The 18,963-nt window shown below is 42.2% G+C and overlaps 1 protein-coding gene across 3 annotated transcripts in view; it reads right to left on the bottom strand.

Moving 5' to 3' along the window:
• Positions 1 to 18,963, bottom strand: part of SPEG (striated muscle enriched protein kinase) — a 236,068-nt gene that overhangs the window by 73,556 nt on the left and 143,549 nt on the right. For all 3 annotated transcript variants that reach the window (XM_040441587.1, XM_040441588.1, XM_040441589.1), the window contains 10 exons: positions 17,829 to 18,035; positions 17,622 to 17,745; positions 16,364 to 16,536; positions 15,648 to 15,760; positions 15,401 to 15,569; positions 6,735 to 6,828; positions 5,069 to 5,269; positions 4,256 to 4,316; positions 2,319 to 2,396; positions 900 to 1,072 (listed from right to left, as the gene is read on the bottom strand). In XM_040441587.1, coding sequence (XP_040297521.1) covers positions 900 to 1,072; positions 2,319 to 2,396; positions 4,256 to 4,316; positions 5,069 to 5,269; positions 6,735 to 6,828; positions 15,401 to 15,569; positions 15,648 to 15,760; positions 16,364 to 16,536; positions 17,622 to 17,745; positions 17,829 to 18,035 — 1,393 coding nt within the window. The remainder of the gene's footprint in view (positions 1 to 899; positions 1,073 to 2,318; positions 2,397 to 4,255; positions 4,317 to 5,068; positions 5,270 to 6,734; positions 6,829 to 15,400; positions 15,570 to 15,647; positions 15,761 to 16,363; positions 16,537 to 17,621; positions 17,746 to 17,828; positions 18,036 to 18,963) is intronic.

The following is an 18,963-nucleotide window of genomic DNA, read 5'->3' as shown; positions in this document are numbered from 1 at the left end:
CTTGTACATAGGAGCAGTATTATAGTAGTTATATTCTTGTACATAGGAGCGGTATTATAGTAGTTATATTCTTGTACATAGGAACAGTATTATAGTAGTTATATTCTTGTACATAGGAGCAGTATTATAGTAGTTATATTCCTGTACATAGTAGCAGTATTATAGTAGTTATATTCTTGTACATAGGAGCAGTATTATAGTAGTTATATTCTTGTACATAGGAGCAGTATTATAGTAGTTATATTCTTGTACATAGGAGCAGTATTATAGTAGTTATATTCTTGTACATAGTAGCAGTATTATAGTAGTTATATTCTTGTACATAGGAGCAGTATTATAGTAGTTATATTCCTGTACATAGGGGCAGTATTACAGTAGTTATATTCTTGTACATAGGAGCAGTATTATAGTAGTTATATTCTTGTACATAGGGGCAGTATTATAGTAGTTATATTCTTGTACATAGTAGCAGTATTATAGTAGTTATATTCTTGTACATAGGAGCAGTATTATAGTAGTTATATTCTTGTACATAGGAGCAGTATTATAGTAGTTATATTCTTGTACATAGGAGCAGTATTATAATAATTATATTCTTGTACATAGGAGCAGTATTATAGTAGTTATATTCTTGTACATAGGAGCAGTATTATAGTAGTTATATTCTTGTACATAGGAGCGGTATTATAGTAGTTATATTCTTGTACATAGGAGGCAGTATTATAGTAGTTATATTCTTGTACATAGGAGGCAGTATTATAGTAGTTATATTCTTGTACATAGGAAGCAGTATTATAGTAGTTATATTCTTGTACATAGGAGCAGTATTATAGCAGTTATATTCTTGTACATAGGAGCAGTATTATAGTAGTTATATTCTTGTACATAGGAGATAATACCATATATCGGTGACTGTAGAAATTGGCATCTGGTTTACAATTTCAGGTGCCACAAATTCAGGAGTCCCATATTTGCAGTACTGCGGTTCTCCAATATTCAGTTCCTGAGCGTTCCCAAAGTCACATATCCGAATCTGATCACCAATCATGTCGGCCATTAAAATGTTCTCTGGCTGTGAAGGGGACACATTAAAGTGAAAGAGATTGTGCTGTGGCTTAATAATAATAATGACCTATCCTCAGAATAAGGCCTCTTTCACATGACAGGTTTTTTTTTCATTTACGGCCCATTTTTTTGCGTTCCGTATACGGTCCGTATAAGGAACCATACATTTCAATGGTTACGCAAAAAAAATGGAATGTACTCTGTATGCATTCCGTTTCCATATTTCCATTTTTCCATTCTGTTGAAAGATAGAACATGTCCCATTATTGCCCGCAAATATCGTTCCATGGCTTCATTCAAGTCAATGGGTCCGCAAAAAAAACAGAACACATACGGAAATTTTTTTCTATGTAATTACTGTATACTGTATATGCCACAAGGAAAAACGGAACGGAAGAACGGAACAGAAACAGAAACACAATGGACCGTGAAAAACGGACCGCAAAACACTGAAAAAGCCATACAGTCGTGTAAAAGAGGCCTAAGTAAATGGGACGAGAGGTTGTAATTACCCTGCGCCTCTGCTGCAAAGGACACCACACTCAGGTAATTTTGAAGAGGAAGCAATGCTTGCACAAGAACCGTGACAGCCTTCAAACAGCTGATCAGTGGGGGTCCCGGGAGACGGCCCCCACTGATCTGATATTGATGATCTATCCTGAGGATAGTAAGCCACTCCATGAACCCATTAATAGTTTTAAAATACAATGTTTCTGTAAATAATTTGTACCCATCACAATGATATCATACAAAATGTTGGAATCTTTTCACTGCAGCATATATATCGGCCTCTATAGGGTATGTACGCTCACACTGCAAAATTCTGCAGTGAAATCTGCATAAAATTTGTCTCCCATCCATTTAAATGGGAAATCTGCATTGCAGAAAAAATTAGTGATGTCACTTGTAAGAGTAAATTCAATGCAGATTCAGCATGTAAACCACAAGCAGTAGGCGCTTGCAGATTGGCCTCATTGAGTGGAGTGAATCTGCATGTAAATCCATGATATATGAAACTGAAACAAGGCCTGCTGCAGTTTGTCTGAACATAGCCTAAGATACACCTAATACAACTGCACAGAACAGAGTGGGCATAATAGTAAAAATCAACACAGGTCCCTGGAAGATTAATGGGATCACACCCTGCCACACCTTGGGAAGGTCAGTCCTTCAGATGCATCAGAATTCTAATATGGCCAACAGGTTCGGCATCTACCCCAACTCAAAACAACAAGATTAGAAGAAGAATTCACCTTAATATCCAGATGCAGAATGTTCTTATGATGCAAATAATCTAAACCTTCCAGGATCTGACGCACAAAGGATCGAATCTGGAAAAGAACAAGAAAATATCTCTGAATGCAGAATGACTAATGCAGATATTGAATAGGTGTAGAATTTAAAAGGGTATTCCTTCATAATTGATCAAATATCTAAAAAATATATTCTTATACATAGGAGGTAGTATTATAGTAGTTATATTCTTGTACATAGAAGCAGTAATATAGTAGTTATATTCTTGTACATAGGAGCAGTATTATAGTAGTTATATTCTTAACCATATTTCTTTTTATTGAGGTAAGAAGATAAGGCCACACGCCCACACAGGACATCAGTACAATAACATTAAAAGTCACCATAGTTTATAGTAGTTATATTCTTGTATATAGGAGCAGTATTATAGTAGTTATAATCTTGTACATAGGAGGCAGTATTATAGTAGTTATATTCTTGTACATAGGAGACAGTATTATAATAGTTATATTCTTGTACATAGAAGCAGTATTATAGTAGTTATATTCTTGTACATAGGAGCAGTATTATAGTAGTTATATTCTTGTACATAGGAGGCAGTATTATAGTAGTTATATTCTTGTACATAGGAGCAGTATTATAGTAGTTATATTCTTGTACATAGGAGGCAGTATTATAATAGTTATATTCTTGTACATAGAAGCAGTATTATAGTAGTTATATTCTTGTACATAGGAGCAGTATTATAGCAGTTATATTCCTGTACATAGGAGCAGTATTATAGTAGTTCTATTCTTGTACATAGGAGCAGTATTATAGTAGTTATATTCTTGTACATAGGAGGCAGTATTATAGTAGTTATATTCTTGTACATAGGAGGCAGTATTATAGTAGTTATATTCTTGTACATAGGAGCAGTATTATAGTAGTTATATTCTTGTACATAGAAGCAGTATTATAGTAGTTATATTCCTGTACATAGGAGGCAGTATTATAGTAGTTATATTCTTGTACATAGGAGCAGTATTATAGTAGCTATATTCTTGTACATAGGAGCAGTATTATAGTAGTTATATTCCTGTACATAGGAGCAGTATTATAGTAGTTATATTCTTGTACATAGGAGCAGTATTATAGTAGTTATATTCTTGTACATAGGAGGCAGTATTATAGTAGTTATATTCTTGTACATAGGAGCAGTATTATAGTAGTTATATTCTTGTACATAGGAGCAGTATTATAGTAGTTATATTTATGTACATAGAAGACAGTATTATAGTAGTTATATTCTTGTACATAGGAGCAGTATTATAGTAGTTATATTATTGTACATAGGAGCAGTATTATAGTATTTATATTTTTGTACATGGGAGCATTATTATAGTAGTTATATTCTTGTACATAGAATCAGTATTATAGTAGTTATATTCTTGTACATAGGAGCAGTATTATAGTAGTTATATTCTTGTACATAGGAGCAGTATTATAGTAGTTATATTCTTGTACATAGGAGCAGTATTATAGTAGTTATATTCCTGTACATAGGAGCAGTATTATAGTAGTTATATTCTTGTACACAGGAGGCAGTATTATAGTAGTTATAGTCTTGTACATAGGAGCAGTATTATAGTAGTTACATTCTTGTACATAGGAGGCAGTATTATAGTAGTTACATTCTTGTACATAGGAACAGTATTATAGTAGTTATATTATTGTACATAGGAGCAGTATTATAGTATTTATATTTTTGTACATGGGAGCATTATTATAGTAGTTATATTATTGTACATAGGAGCAGTATTATAGTAGTAATATTCTTGTACATAGGAGGCAGTATTATAGTAGTTATATTATTGTACATAGGAGCAGTATTATAGGTTTTTTTCACATTACAGTATTATAGTAGTTACTGCATGAATTTCCTTCATCTACTCACCTCTGATTCGGAGACTGTAGGTTTACGAATCACTCTGTCTAGAAGCTCCTCCTTGGAACAGCTGCAAGGAGTCAAGGAATATCACTTCTATGGAGTTTAGGTGAGCACAGGTCATCCTTCAGTGAGAATGTTGCTGACTGTATATAGCCGCTCACTGCTGTGACACAGATATTGGGTGAGATGTGACAAAGGTAGTGCAAAGGAAAGTGGAGTTCTTTCTGCCGGCAACCAATTAGATTCTTCCCCGCATGTTTCTGAGGACTTCATTTAATTGGATGCCATGGGCAAATACTCAAGTTTCCCTTGGCACCAGTTTTGATAGATCTTCCCCAATATTTTGTCATCTTCTCTATTGATGGCCACAGCTGAATTTAAAGAGCTACTATTTCTTTTATTGTTATTGCCTTTTTGTTATCAGTAAATTTTAGTTTGTTTTTACTCTTTGAATTGAAGAAATACTATATTGCTACCTGCAAACCATCAACACGCTGGTTTGTTGCTCTTGATGGATCTTTTTGTAGTGTGTACTAAAATACCAGACAGAAACCATAATAACAACCACAGATCCATTATTTGCAACTTGCTAATGCTTTCCATGTACTAAGAGAGAGAGAAAAGGATGAGAGTAAGACGTGATTGCAGGATAAGACTACACACAGGGTTTGCTTGTAGTCTGTAACCATGGAGGTTCATCAGTTTGCATAGAAGCTGTGTACACTAACCATTAGTTCTATTCTTTATACTATACCATAGTTTCCTCCCTATGGTTTCCCCGCTCCTGTGTGCCCATATAACCCAGGCAGCAATGGATACAGCTCCATGATGATTATCAGTGCGCTCCTCTTCTCAAACACCTCGTGGAAGTAGACGATCCTCTCATGACCGAGCCGGGACAGGATGCTCATCTCCCTCCGGGCGCTCTCCTTGGACGCCCCTCTAGATGAAATGAACTTTGCAGCAAAATCCTGCCCGCAGTTTTTTTCCACCACGTGTCGTACATAGGAAAACACACCTCTGTGGACACAGAAAAGGGACCATTGGCAATGTTCCATAACACTTAGTAATATGTACATAGTGTATATGGCCCCAGCCCTATAGTTAAACCATTGGACTATTCCCTTGTAATCTGCACTGGGATTACTGTTTGGCAGATTTATTAGGGGTGTAATTATAGAGGATGTAGGGGTAACAGTTCCTGGGTACCATCTTCCCCCAGAAGAAGACGTCAGCATTGGTAGGTAGGGGTTTCTGTTGCAGATTTTGCATTGGGGCTTCTGAATTTTGTAAAAATTCTGCAATTCTGGCTTCTGTATTATGGGCTAATTACTGTAGTTGTCACGGAGGGGAGCGGGGGAAACCCCCCACCATACAATGTAAGAAGGATAATGGTAGCAACTAGGCCAGGCCGCCGGGATAAGGGATAAGGGAGCAGGTCACCTCCTATTGCATCCCTAATCATCTCCCTAACTCCTAACCGTATGAGCGGACCCCGATGGTGGGACGGCTCATACCCTGGAGACCTAATATCCTGAGTCGCCCTGGAAATCCCTCACCTATGAGCAGGGGAGAGACGACCTGTTCATCCACAACACGGAGGAACAGGAGTCTCTAAAGGCCTAGAAGCAGGGGGAGGGGAACACATACAGCAAAAGGAGATGGCAGGTAAGCGAAACCAATAACACACTTACTTGCCACAGACACACTGACTGGAACCCGTGCACTAGTGCTGCTGTCCACACCGACATTAAAGGACACAGCACACACCACAACCACACAGGAACCCAGGACATCCATAGCTGCAATAAACATGAGACAGGGGAATGTCTAGTAAACATGCTGGACACCAAACACCACCAGACATGTAACACCAAACTAGACATACAAACACCCTGAACATAACCCACTCCATACAAATAGGGACAGGACGGGAAGGAGACACCGGGATAACATTGATGACCACAAGGGTGGCCCTCACCGGACAGATGGAACACCCTGGACTGGAGCAGAGCTCCAGCACCAACTACAGCTGAAGTACAACTGACTCCAGCCAGGAAACCACAGAAGATATAAGCCAAGTGACCACACCCAGTCAGGGAGTTAACCCTTACAGCACCAGACAGAGGGAGGCCACAACTTAAAGGGGAAGTGCACACACAAGCATACCAAACATGTTACCACTGGCAACAGCATGCGTGGCAACCATGTCATGGCAATCACCTAGAAGGCCGAGACACTGCCACCGCATGCTCTCACAGCAACACGTTGCCGCGGGCAACCGCCAGTGTGGCAACAGTGTCATAGCACAAACCAAAGGCCGTGACAGTAGTACACTGATTTGCTGGTTAGTATAACAGGTGCCATGGTGCAGGGGGTGGCAGCCAGCATAACCTATGACCAATCACCTAAAAAACAATGACTAACCAAAATGAATGGAAACACGCCATAAAACTGTAGTTTGTAATTACACACTGACACCAACCTTCCGATCTCCTTGTGAATGGTGTAGTAATCAGAAAGTCGGCGAGATTTCAGTCCATCGGATTCGTCCAGTGCTGAACCGGCTCCTGGTTCCACTGCGAAAAATATGTAAGATACGTAATATGTAAGGTCATTACCCAGATCTCAATCCTTCCTGGGTTGACAATGGAGAAGTCCACAATTCGGGGCCAGTCCCAGGTGTATGCAGACCCATAGAAGACTAGGGTTGCCACTTGGCTGGTAAACGACTGACCACCGATGGTTTTTTAATTTGCACTGGTTACATTATCTGCAGATGATTTCTAGTAGCCAGGGAGGTATGAGAGATGCCTCCTAGCTACTAATGGCTCTATCTCAGGCTGTATAGCAGCTACAGTTATGAGCCAGGTCTTGTTTTAAAGCTAAGGAGCTCTACAGCTCCAGATATAACCTTTAGAATCTGAGTCTGGAGTGAGATATGCAGATATTACAAGACCTGGCTCATATTTCTATGTGCTACGCGGCCTGAGATATCCCAGGCTGAAGCAGCTCCTCCCTTATCTGGCCTGTTAGGAGAAGGAGCGGGTAGGCAGTGGGGTAAGGGCTGACCATGTGCAGGAAGAGGAGGGGAGGCATAGATCCTCCTGACCACAGGGGAGGGGTAAGACTGGTTTCACATTTCGCATTTTTATTTTTGCTACTCTGCTCCATTATAGGAGCAGAAAAGTGAAAATAATGGAAGCAAATGACAGAAATCAATTCAACCTGATGGACCCCATTGACTGTAGTAGGGTCTGGTTTCCTTTAGAAAACCTAGCATTTTACCGAAAAAAAAGTGCAGCATACTATTTTTGATGGAATCTGTAAAGGAGGCTCCTGATGGATCCTCCAATATAGATGTGAACGAAGCCCAACGTGGACTTCTGTGCATGTAGTCACTCCACCCCCCATTACTTGCACTCTGATTGTCACATATGGGGAGTGTTGATCAATCGCCCATCGTATCCTCCTCTGTGCCTATTTATGCCGTTGCCGACATTTACCAGCGTCCAGATTACGGCATCACATTAGTCAGACCTAACACACAGACTTTAGTAAAGTCTCCATGTTACACTGTCCTTCTGTCCATTCTGGATCTTTAGCGTAACAATTGTGGGCCGCTTCTCCAGCGATTTCCATTATACGCTGCAGTAATAGGGATAAAGACAATCACTAGAGAGGAAGATCTGACAGAATTCTGCCATAAACCATCATTTTACAAAACAAACCAGTGTGACAAACCAGGGCAAATCAGGGCAAACTGGGCTCCTGCTTAGGGCCACTTGGTTCAGGGGCCTTTATGGTTATTTGCTTCTCCATGAGAGCTCATTCAATAACACATGTTCACGAACAGTGCCCTTGCATGTCATTTTAAAAATGACAGGAAAAAGTAAATGTTTTAATTTTTACATTAGTTTTTTTTAAGTGCTGCAAAACTAAAACCATGGTTGTTAAAGGGGTTTTCTGAGATTTTTTTTATTGATGCCCTATGCTCTGGATAGGTCATCAGTGTCTGATTGGTGGGGTCCGACACTAAGCATCCCCGCCAATCATCTGTTTGAGAAGGCACCGGCGCTCACAGGAGCACCACAGCCTTCTCTCAGCGTTCCCTAGGACGAGTGATGACACATTCAGTGGTAACGTGGCCCAGGAGAAGCTCAGCCCCATTCACTTCAAGTGAATGCGGCTGAACTGCAATACCAATCTGTGTCTGTGAGCATGGAGAAGGCTGCGCCGCGCACAGAAACGCCGGTGCCTTTTCAAACACCCTGGGTGTCGGACCCGCACTTATCATATACTGATGACCTATCCAGAGGATAGGTCATCAGTATTTAAATCTCCGGAAACCCTTTTAACCACCTCAGCCCCCCTAGCTTAAACACCCTGAAAGACCAGGCCACTTTTTACACTTCTGACCTACACTACTTTCACCGTTTATTGCTCGGTCATGCAACTTACCACCCAAATGAATTTTACCTCCTTTTCTTCTCACTAATAGAGCTTTCATTTGGTGGTATTTCATTGCTGCTGACATTTTTACTTTTTTTGTTATTAATCGAAATTTAACGATTTTTTTGCAAAAAAATGACATTTTTCACTTTCAGTTGTAAAATTTTGCAAAAAAAAACGAGATCCATATATAAATTTTGCTCTAAATTTATAGTTCTACATGTCTTTGATAAAAAAAAAATGTTTGGGTAAAAAAAAAATGGTTTGGGTAAAAGTTATAGCGTTTACAAACTATGGTACAAAAATGTGAATTTCCGCTTTTTGAAGCAGCTCTGACTTTCTGAGCACCTGTCATGTTTCCTGAGGTTCTACAATGCCCAGACTGTCTAAACACCCCACAAATGACCCCATTTCGGAAAGTACACACCCTAAGGTATTCGCTGATGGGCATAGTGAGTTCATAGAACTTTTTATTTTTTGTCACAAGTTAGCGGAAAATGATGATTTTTTTTCTTTTTTTTTTTTTTCTTACAAAGTCTCATATTCCACTAACTTGTGACAAAAAATAAAAAGTTCTATGAACTCACTATGCCCATCAGCGAATACCTTGGGGTCTCTTCTTTCCAAAATGGGGTCACTTGTGGGGTAGTTATACTGCCCTGGCATTCTAGGGGCCCAAATGTGTGGTAAGGAGTTTGAAATCAAATTCTGTAAAAAATGACCTGTGAAATCCGAAAGGTGCTCTTTGGAATATGGGCCCCTTTGCCCACCTAGGCTGCAAAAAAGTGTCACACATCTGGTATCTCCGTACTCAGGAGAAGGTGGGGAATGTGTTTTGGGGTGTCATTTTATATATACCCATGCTGGGTGAGAGAAATATCTTGGCAAAAGACAACTTTTCCCATTTTTTTTATACAAAGTTGTCATTTGACCAAGATATTTATCTCACCCAGCATGGGTATATGTAAAAAGACACCCCAAAACACATTCCTCAACTTCTCCTGAGTACGGGGATACCAGATGTGTGACACTTTTTTGCAGCCTAGGTGGGCAAAGGGGCCCATATTCCAAAGAGCACCTTTCGGATTTCACTCCTCATTTTTTCCTGAATTTGATTTCAAACTCCTTACCACACATTTGGGCCCCTAGAATACCAGGGCAGTATAACTACCCCACAAGTGACCCCATTTTGGAAAGAAGACACCCCAAGGTATTCCGTGAGGGGCATGGCGAGTTCCTAGAATTTTTTATTTTTTGTCACAAGTTAGTGGAAAATGATGATTTTTTTTTTTTTTTTTTTTTTTCAAACAAAGTCTCATATTCCACAAACTTGTGACAAATAATAAAAACTTCCATGAACTCACTATGCCCATCAGCGAATACCTTGGGGTCTCTTCTTTCCAAAATGGGGTCACTTGTGGGGTAGTTATACTGCCCTGGCATTCTAGGGGCCCAAATGTGTGGTAAGTAGGTAAATGACCTGTGAAATCCGAAAGGTGCTCTTTGGAATGTGGGCCCCTTTGCCCACCTAGGCTGCAAAAAAGTGTCACACATCTGGTATCTCTGTATTCAGGAGAAGTTGAGGAATGTGTTTTGGGGTGTCTTTTTACATATACCCATGCTGGGTGAGATAAATATCTTGGTCAAATGCCAACTTTGTATAAAAAAATGGGAAAAGTTGTCTTTTGCCAAGATATTTCTCTCACCCAGCATGGGTATATGTAAAATGACACCCCAAAACACATTCCCCAACTTCTCCCGATTACGGAGATACCAGATGTGTGACACTTTTTTGCAGCCGAGGTGGGCAAAGGGGCCCATATTCAAAAGAGCACCTTTCGGATTTCACAGGTCATTTTTTACAGAATTTGATTTCAAACTCCTTACCACACATTTGGGCCCCTAGAATGCCAGGGCAGTATAACTACCCCACAAGTGACCCCATTTTGGAAAAAAGAGACCCCAAGGTATTCGCTGATGGGCATAGTGAGTTCATGGAAGTTTTTATTTTTTGTCACAAGTTAGTGGAATATGAGACTTTGTATGAAAAAAAAAAAAAAAAAAAAAATAAGCATTTTCCACTAACTTGTGACAAAAAATAAAAAATTCTAGGAACTCGCCATGCCCCTCACGGAATACCTTGGGGTGTCTTCTTTCCAAAATGGGGTCACTTGTGGGGTAGTTATACTGCCCTGGCATTTTCCAGGGGCCCTAATGTGTGGTAAGTAGGTAAATGACCTGTGAAATCCTAAAGGTGCTCTTTGGAATATGGGCCCCTTTGCCCACCTAGGCTGCAAAAAAGTGTCACACATGTGGTATTGCCGTATTCAGGAGAAGTTGGGGAATGTGTTTTGGGGTGTCATTTTACATATACCCATGCTGGGTGAGAGAAATATCTTGGCAAAAGACAACTTTTCCCATTTTTTTATACAAAGTTGGCATTTGACCAAGATATTTCTCTCACCCAGCATGGGTATATGTAAAATGACACCCCAAAACACATTCCCCAACCTCTCCTGAGTACGGCGATACCAGATGTGTGACACTTTTTTGCAGCCTAGATGCGCAAAGGTGCCCAAATTCCTTTTAGGAGGGCATTTTTAGACATTTGGATACCAGACTTCTTCTCACGCTTTGGGGCCCCTAGAATGCCAGGGCAGTATAAATACCCCACATGTGACCCCATTTTGGAAAGAAGACACCCCAAGGTATTCAATGAGGGGCATGGCGAGTTCATAGAATTTTTTTTTTTTTGGCACAAGTTAGCGGAAATTGATATTTTTAATTTTTTTCTCACAAAGTCTCCCGTTCCGCTAACTTGGGACAAAAATTTCAATCTTTCATGGACTCAATATGCCCCTCACGGAATACCTGGGGGTGTCTTCTTTCCGAAATGGGGTCACATGTGGGGTATTTATACTGCCCTGGCATTCTAGGGGCCCTAAAGCGTGAGAAGAAGTCTGGAATATAAATGTCTAAAAAATTTTACGCATTTGGATTCCGTGAGGGGTATGGTGAGTTCATGTGAGATTTAATTTTTTGACACAAGTTAGTGGAATATGAGACTTTGTAAGAAAAAAAAAAAAAAATTCCGCTAACTTGGGCCAAAAAAATATCTGAATGGAGCCTTACAGAGGGGTGATCAATGACAGGGGGGGTGATCAATGACAGGGGGGGTGATCAATGACAGGGGGGTTGATCAATGACAGGGGGGGTGATCAGGGAGTCTATATGGGGTGATCACCACAATCATTGATCACGCCCGTGTAAGGCTTCATTCAGACGTCCGGATGCGTTTTGCGGATCCGATCCATCTATCAGTGCATCCGTAAAAATCATGCGGACATCTGAATGGAGCTTTACAGGGGGGTAATCAATGACAGGGGGGTAATCAGGGAGTCTATATGGGGTGATCACCACAGTCATTGATCACGCCCCTGTAAGGCTTCATTCAGACGTCCGGATGCGTTTTGCGGATCCGATCCATCTATCAGTGCATCCGTAAAAATCATGCGGACATCTGAATGGAGCTTTACAGGGGGGTAATCAATGACAGGGGGGTAATCAATGACAGGGGGGTGATCAGGGAGTCTATATGGGGTGATCACCACAGTCATTGATCATGCCCCTGTAAGGCTTCATTCAGACGTCCGGTTGCGTTTTGCGGATCCGATCCATCTATCAGTGCATCCGTAAAAATCATGCGGACATCTGAATGGAGCTTTACAGGGGGGTGATCAATGACAGGGGGGTGATCACCACAGTCATTGATCATGCCCCTGTAAGGCTTCATTCAGACGACCGGATGCGTTTTGCGGATCCGATCCATGTATCAGTGCATCCGTAAAAATCATGCGGACATCTGAATGGAGCTTTACAGGGGGGTGATCAGGGAGTCTATATGGGGTGATCACCACAGTCATTGATCATGCCCCTGTAAGGCTTCATTCAGACGACCGGATGCGTTTTGCGGATCCGATCCATGTATCAGTGCATCCGTAAAAATCATGCGGACATCTGAATGGAGCTTTACAGGGGGGTAATCAATGACAGGGGGGTAATCAATGACAGGGGGGTGATCAGGGAGTCTATATGGGGTGATCACCACAGTCATTGATCACGCCCCTGTAAGGCTTCATTCAGACGTCCGGATGCGTTTTGCGGATCCGATCCATCTATCAGTGGATCCGTAAAAATCATGCGGACGTCTGAATGGAGCTTTACAGGGGGTTGATCAATGACAGGGGGGTAATCAATGACAGGGGGGTGATCAGGGAGTTTATATGGGGTGATCAGGGGTGATTAGGGGTGATCAGGGGCTAATAAGGGGTTAATAAGTGACGGGGGGGGGGGGTGTAGTGTAGTGTAGTGGTGCTTGGTGCTACTTTACTGAGCTACCTGTGTCCTCTGGTGGTCGATCCAAACAAAGGGGACCACCAGAGGACCAGGTAGCAGGTATATTAGACGCTGTTATCAAAACAGCGTCTAATATACCTGTTAGGGGTTAAAAAAAACACATCTCCAGCCTGCCAGCGAACGATCGCCGCTGGCAGGCTGGAGATCAACTCTCTTACCTTCCGTTCCTGTGAGCGCGCGCGCCTATGTGCGCGCGTTCACAGGAAGTCTCGCGTCTCGCGAGATGACGCGTATATGCGTGACTGTGCGCAGCGCTGCCACCTCCGGAACGCGATCCTGCGTTAGGCGGTCCGGAGGTGGTTAAAGGGGTTGTCCCATGAAAAATATTCTACAGTTTTCAAATCAGCACCTGGATCTGAATACTTATGTAATTGCATGTAATTAGAAATTTAGCATAGCCACTGAGCTATTCAATAAAATGTATCTGTATTGTGCCACCTGCTCTTTGTTTTTTTCTTATTTCTTTGTCCTGCTCACTGAGATGGCTGCACATGCTCAGTTTCATCCTTCAACCGCCTCCTGAGCTGTGATAGGGAGAGCTGAGGCACGCCTCCTGAGCTGTGATAGGGAGAGCATGGACACGCCCCCTGAGCTGTGATAAGGAGAGCTGAGACACGCCTCCTGAGCTGTGATAGGGAGAGCTGAGACACGCCCCCTGAGCTGCAGCAGAAAAGACACTCCCCTGAGCTGTCAGCTTGATATAAATCTAGCAGAGCAATGACTGGGGGAGATCTTTGGATCCATGTGAGGTACAGGGCTGGTTCTAGCTTTGTTAGAAATTGACATGTACTGTATGATGTCTGATTTTCATTTTTTACATTAGTTATGGGATAACCCCTTTAAGTAATGGACCATTCAAACCCTACAGATGACAAAGTCAAACACACAATATGTTTATTCAGATCTCTGTTTGCCCATTAGGCCCTGGCATCTGCCCAGTCTTGCCTGCTGCTGGCCCCAAGCCCTGTCCCAGTTACAGCTAAGGCTACTTTCACACTAGCGTTCGGAGCGGATCCGTCTGATGTTTCATCAGACGGATCCGCTCCGATAATGCAGACGTTTGCATCCGTTCAGAACGGATCAGTCTGCATTATTACTTAGAAAATTTTCTAAGTCTGAAAGTAGCCTGAGCGGATCCGTTCAGACTTTACATTGAAAGTCAATGGGGAACGGATCCGCTTGAAGATTGAGTCATATGGTGTCATCTTCAAGCGGATCCGTCCCCATTGACTTCCATTATAAGTCTGGACGGATCCGCTCGCCTCCGCACGGCCAGACGGACACCCGAATGCTGCAAGCAGCGTTCAGGTGTCCGCTCACTGAGCGGAGCGGAGGCTGAGCGCTGGCAGGCGGATGCATTCTCAGTGGATCCGCCTCCACTGAGAATGCATTAGGGCCAGACGGATGCGTTCGGGGCCGCTCGTGAGCCCCTTCAAACGGAGCTCACGAGCGGACACCCGAACGCTAGTGTGAAAGTAGCCTAAGGTGTTGCCTCCTCAATTGCAAATCTTTACTGCTATGTATCTAGGCAATTTTGCCTTTTGGGTATCTGGGAAAACCATTACAACCAGTTGCTACCAAACTTTCCTAGAAACAAATCGAACAGAAATGGCTGAATAGACTATGGCAGATGAGGAGAAGCTAGAGGAGAAATGATCTTTAAAAGGTCCTCTGCTTTGGACAATCCCTTTTAGTAAGAAGATTTGATTCCCCCAAGCAATAAGCTGATCACCAGGTATCTCGTTCCTGGGACCACAAGTGATCGTCTGTAATCTGATGCAAAGTGAAACTTTCCCTACACTGCCACCACAGGACAAATGTAGCATTACACTGGGTCCATTAAAATCAATGGGCCGTCCAGTAATGCAAGGACAGGCCGGGTCCTCCATAAAGAGGGAGAGAAACTCTTTAAAGCTTCTCTGCACTCCTGGCCAATAGATAAAGGTTCTGAATGGGGAACCATTTTATTTTATTTTTATCTTTTTTTTGAAGTTTCCAATTCTAATCAGAACATTTTTGACAAGCCTTTTTGGGATCGTAGTCCCTTGTTCTTTATTGTCGAATACAAACCTATAAATTAAAGGTATAACACATTTAAATTATAAAACAAAACAAAAATATATCTAAATATATAACATAAAATTGATATTAAAACACAGGTGTAGTAAATGTATTGTAACATTTTGTGTATTATTTATATGCGTATACACACACACATATTTTATAGATGTTCTTAAACTCAGAATTTCCTATTGGAGTGTTTGAAAGTGAGTTTTCTCTTACCTTTGCACACCTGCAGCTCGGCCTTACATGACACTTCTCCTGCCACGTTGCGTGCCGTGCAGGTGTACACCCCCGAGTCCTCAGGCGCAGCATTCAGGATAACCAGGGAGCACTCAGCATCATCATACACAAAATTAAAGTGTCCGCTTTCCACCAGGAGCTCTCCGTCCTGAAGAAGAGGAACACGTGACTACCCTGAGATACAGACTGAGGAGTACTGAGATGAGGATGGAGGACATTGGCGCACCTTGTACCACATTATATCCGGCACTGGTTTTCCTTCCACGACAACTACAAAGCGTGCAGTTTCCCCAGCCTTAATCTCGATGTCTTCCATGATAGATTCAAATCGCGGAGACTCTGAGGAGAAGACACAGGAAACACTGGGTTGCAGAAGAAGAAGAAATGTGAGGAGCATCTTCACTGTTTATGGCCTAAAGGGTTGCATTCCTCCCAATATTATTAAGGCCCCCCCCCCCCCCAATAAACTCCTCCAAAACTTCCGTAAATGCCCACATTGGGTCATGCATAAATCCCATTCTATCGGAGGTCAATTTTGCAGGACAATCCCATGAAAAACAGTTGGAAGGAATGTGGTTGGTGTCATAACTGGTAGAGCAGACTTCCTGCTGCTTTGCTCATGAAATTTTACTTAGCAGTGGGTGAATTGTTCCAATTGTAGCAAAATATATTTTTGCAATTTAGAAAAGTATGTTCACATTTGCAGTTGCACTAATTTTATATTGCTCCAATATATCAATAAAAAATGTAAATAGTTGAATTAAGCCATTTTCTGTATACAGCTCCTATGCACACCTATGTGTCTCTATGGTTACATACACCTTTTCAACTTTCTTCTGCCAAATGTGTTGGGGGAGGGGGGGAGGTGGAATATGACTGCAACTTTTTTTTTTGTATAAACTGTGGCCACTGTTACACATTGTAGCACCCTGCCGTTGGTACCTGCCATCTCTATGCTGATGGTGCATTTGTCAGCTCCGTGTTGGTTCCTGGCTTCAAAAACCAACTGTCCGAGATCCGACTTCTTGGGACTGTAGATGGTGAGTGAGTGCTGGTCGTCATCTGGCATGCTCATCTCACACACACCCTGCACGCTGCGCAGAATTGGGCCTGCTCTAGAGAGAAGGACATGTTGTTTATAATAATGCATGCACTGATATATCATCTTTTAGGAAAATATACATTTTACGATTTTATTTTAAAGCAAATAGATCTCTTCCATAGGGAAGAAAAGTGTCAAGTCAACCTCTCACATTAGAGGCAGTCTTTAAGACAGATCTGTTCCTGCCTGTAAAGACTCATCAGCAAAGAGCTGCCAGTAGTAATTCATTGCAACACTAATTGCAGTATTTGTAAAAAGATGACCTGAGACAATGCTGCCCGGGGAAAAAAAGTGAAAGTGAAGCGAATGTGTGACTCAGGAAGGAGGAACATGACATGTTCCTGCCTTTCAGACCTCATCAGTAAAGAGCCAAGATATTGGTTTCTTTGCTGTGCTGACTCCTTGGAAAAAAAAAGCTCATGGAGAAGCTTGATACAATGTTGTCTACAAAAAATATACATTTAGCTCTCCTTCAAGGTCAAGTCTTAAGACGTGACAAATCTGTTCCTGCTTTTCAGGCCTCGTCAGTAAAGAGCTGGAGACACTGTTTGCATTGCTATGGAAAATAAACGATAGAGAAACTTTATACAGTGTTGCCTGGTGAAAATATACACATTGCTCTCCTCCGAGTCAATATCTGGGCCGGGAAGGAGTCTTAAAGGGAATCTGTTACCAGTTTTGCGCTGCTAGGTTCTAACAGCTCCAGCCCATACCAATAAGTCCTGATATTCATCAGCTTCTTGCTTTCTCTGCCACTGATTGACAGTTTTTTCCGACTGTATTAGCAGCAGGAGGGTGGAGAAAGCCAAGAGCTCATCGGCATGCGCTGGAGCTGCTCAATACAAGATTTTACCAAAATGGCGTCAGTTAAAGAAAGTGACCCAACATTTTGTTAAGAGGATCTGTCACTAGTTATTGTCACCCTTGGTTTTAGCAATGTCATGGTCAGTAGAGGTGTAGCTATAGGGGGTGCACAGGTAGCAGTCCCACCTGGGCTCTGGTGCCTGAGATAGCCTAAAGGCCCCTCTGCCACATAAAAAGGCCCATATCATATCATAGCGCATGCACTGTGCAGCTCTGCGCTGCAGCAGTTGTTACCTCCTCCAGGTGACTGTGGCAACAACGTGGTTCAGTGTCACAGTGACGCACAATAGTTGATTCTCTACCATGTACAGGAGCTCAGGGCGATCAGTGATGACTGGCGCCTCCCGAAGATAGGGACCTGTAACACAAAGTCACGGAGATCACTGATCAACCTGAAGACACTATTTAATGGATTACAGTCCCCGGACTTGTTCCCCTCACCTCTGTCTAGGAGTCTGGCGATGTCGCTGGGCGGGGAAGGTTTGCTGTGTGACGTTGCAGTGTGTGTGACCACACGGAATAGGTATTGATGACCTTTAGTTAATGACTTGATGCTATAGCTGGTCTCCTTCAGGTTACTAGCAATGACCGTCCACTGGGGAGAGCCCACGGCCTGCTGCTGCACGGAGTATGTGAGCTGAGCCAAGTCTGGGAAGACAAAAAAAGACAGATAGGATGAAGTGTATGCTTGTTGTTGGAAACAGTCAGCAAGCGTGTTCGGAGAACCCTGATTGACCAGCAGCTCTGCTGAGCTCCTATAGTGCAGGGGCAGTTAGTTTTTCCTATGTCAAATTACTATACAGGGTCTGGTGTAGAGATGACACTTCCCAAAAAAAGCTCTGTGCAGACACTGAACAGACAGAGGATGCTGGAAATGTTCAGCTCTGAAATCTGCAGAATAGTGAGTGCAGCTCTGGAGTATAATACAGGATGTAACCCAGGATCAGTACAGAATAAGTAATGTATGTACACAGTGACTGCACCAGCAGAATAGTGAGTGCAGCTCTGGAGTATAATACAGGATAAGTAATGTAATGCATGTACACAGTGACTGCACCAGCAGAATAGTGAGTGCAGCTCTGGAGTATAATACAGGATGTAACTCAGGATCAGTACAGGATAAGTAATGTATGTACACAGTGACTGCACCAGCAGAATAGTGAGTGCAGCTCTGGAGTATAATACAGGATGTAACTCAGGATCAGTACAGGATAAGTAATGTAATGTATGTACACAGTGACTGCACCAGCAGAATAGTGAGTGCAGCTCTGGAGTATAATACAGGATGTAACTCAGGATCAGTACAGGATAAGTAATGTATGTACACAGTGACTGCACCAGCAGAACAGTGAGTGCAGCTCTGGAGTATAATACAGGATGTAACTCAGGATCAGTACAGGATAAGTAATGTAATGTATGTACACAGTGACTGCATCAGCAGAATAGTGAGTGCAGCTCTGGAGTATAATACAGGATGTAACTCAGGATCAGTACAGGATAAGTGATGTAATATGTGTATACAGTGACTGCGCCAGCAGAATAGTGAGTGCAGCTCTGGAGTATAATACAGGAGGTA

This window comes from Bufo bufo, chromosome 7 (assembly GCF_905171765.1).
Source record: "Bufo bufo chromosome 7, aBufBuf1.1, whole genome shotgun sequence".
Classification (NCBI taxonomy): domain Eukaryota; kingdom Metazoa; phylum Chordata; class Amphibia; order Anura; family Bufonidae; genus Bufo; species Bufo bufo.
Note: the sequence above shows the minus strand (reverse complement) of the source record. Positions and strands in the feature narration are given on the sequence as shown.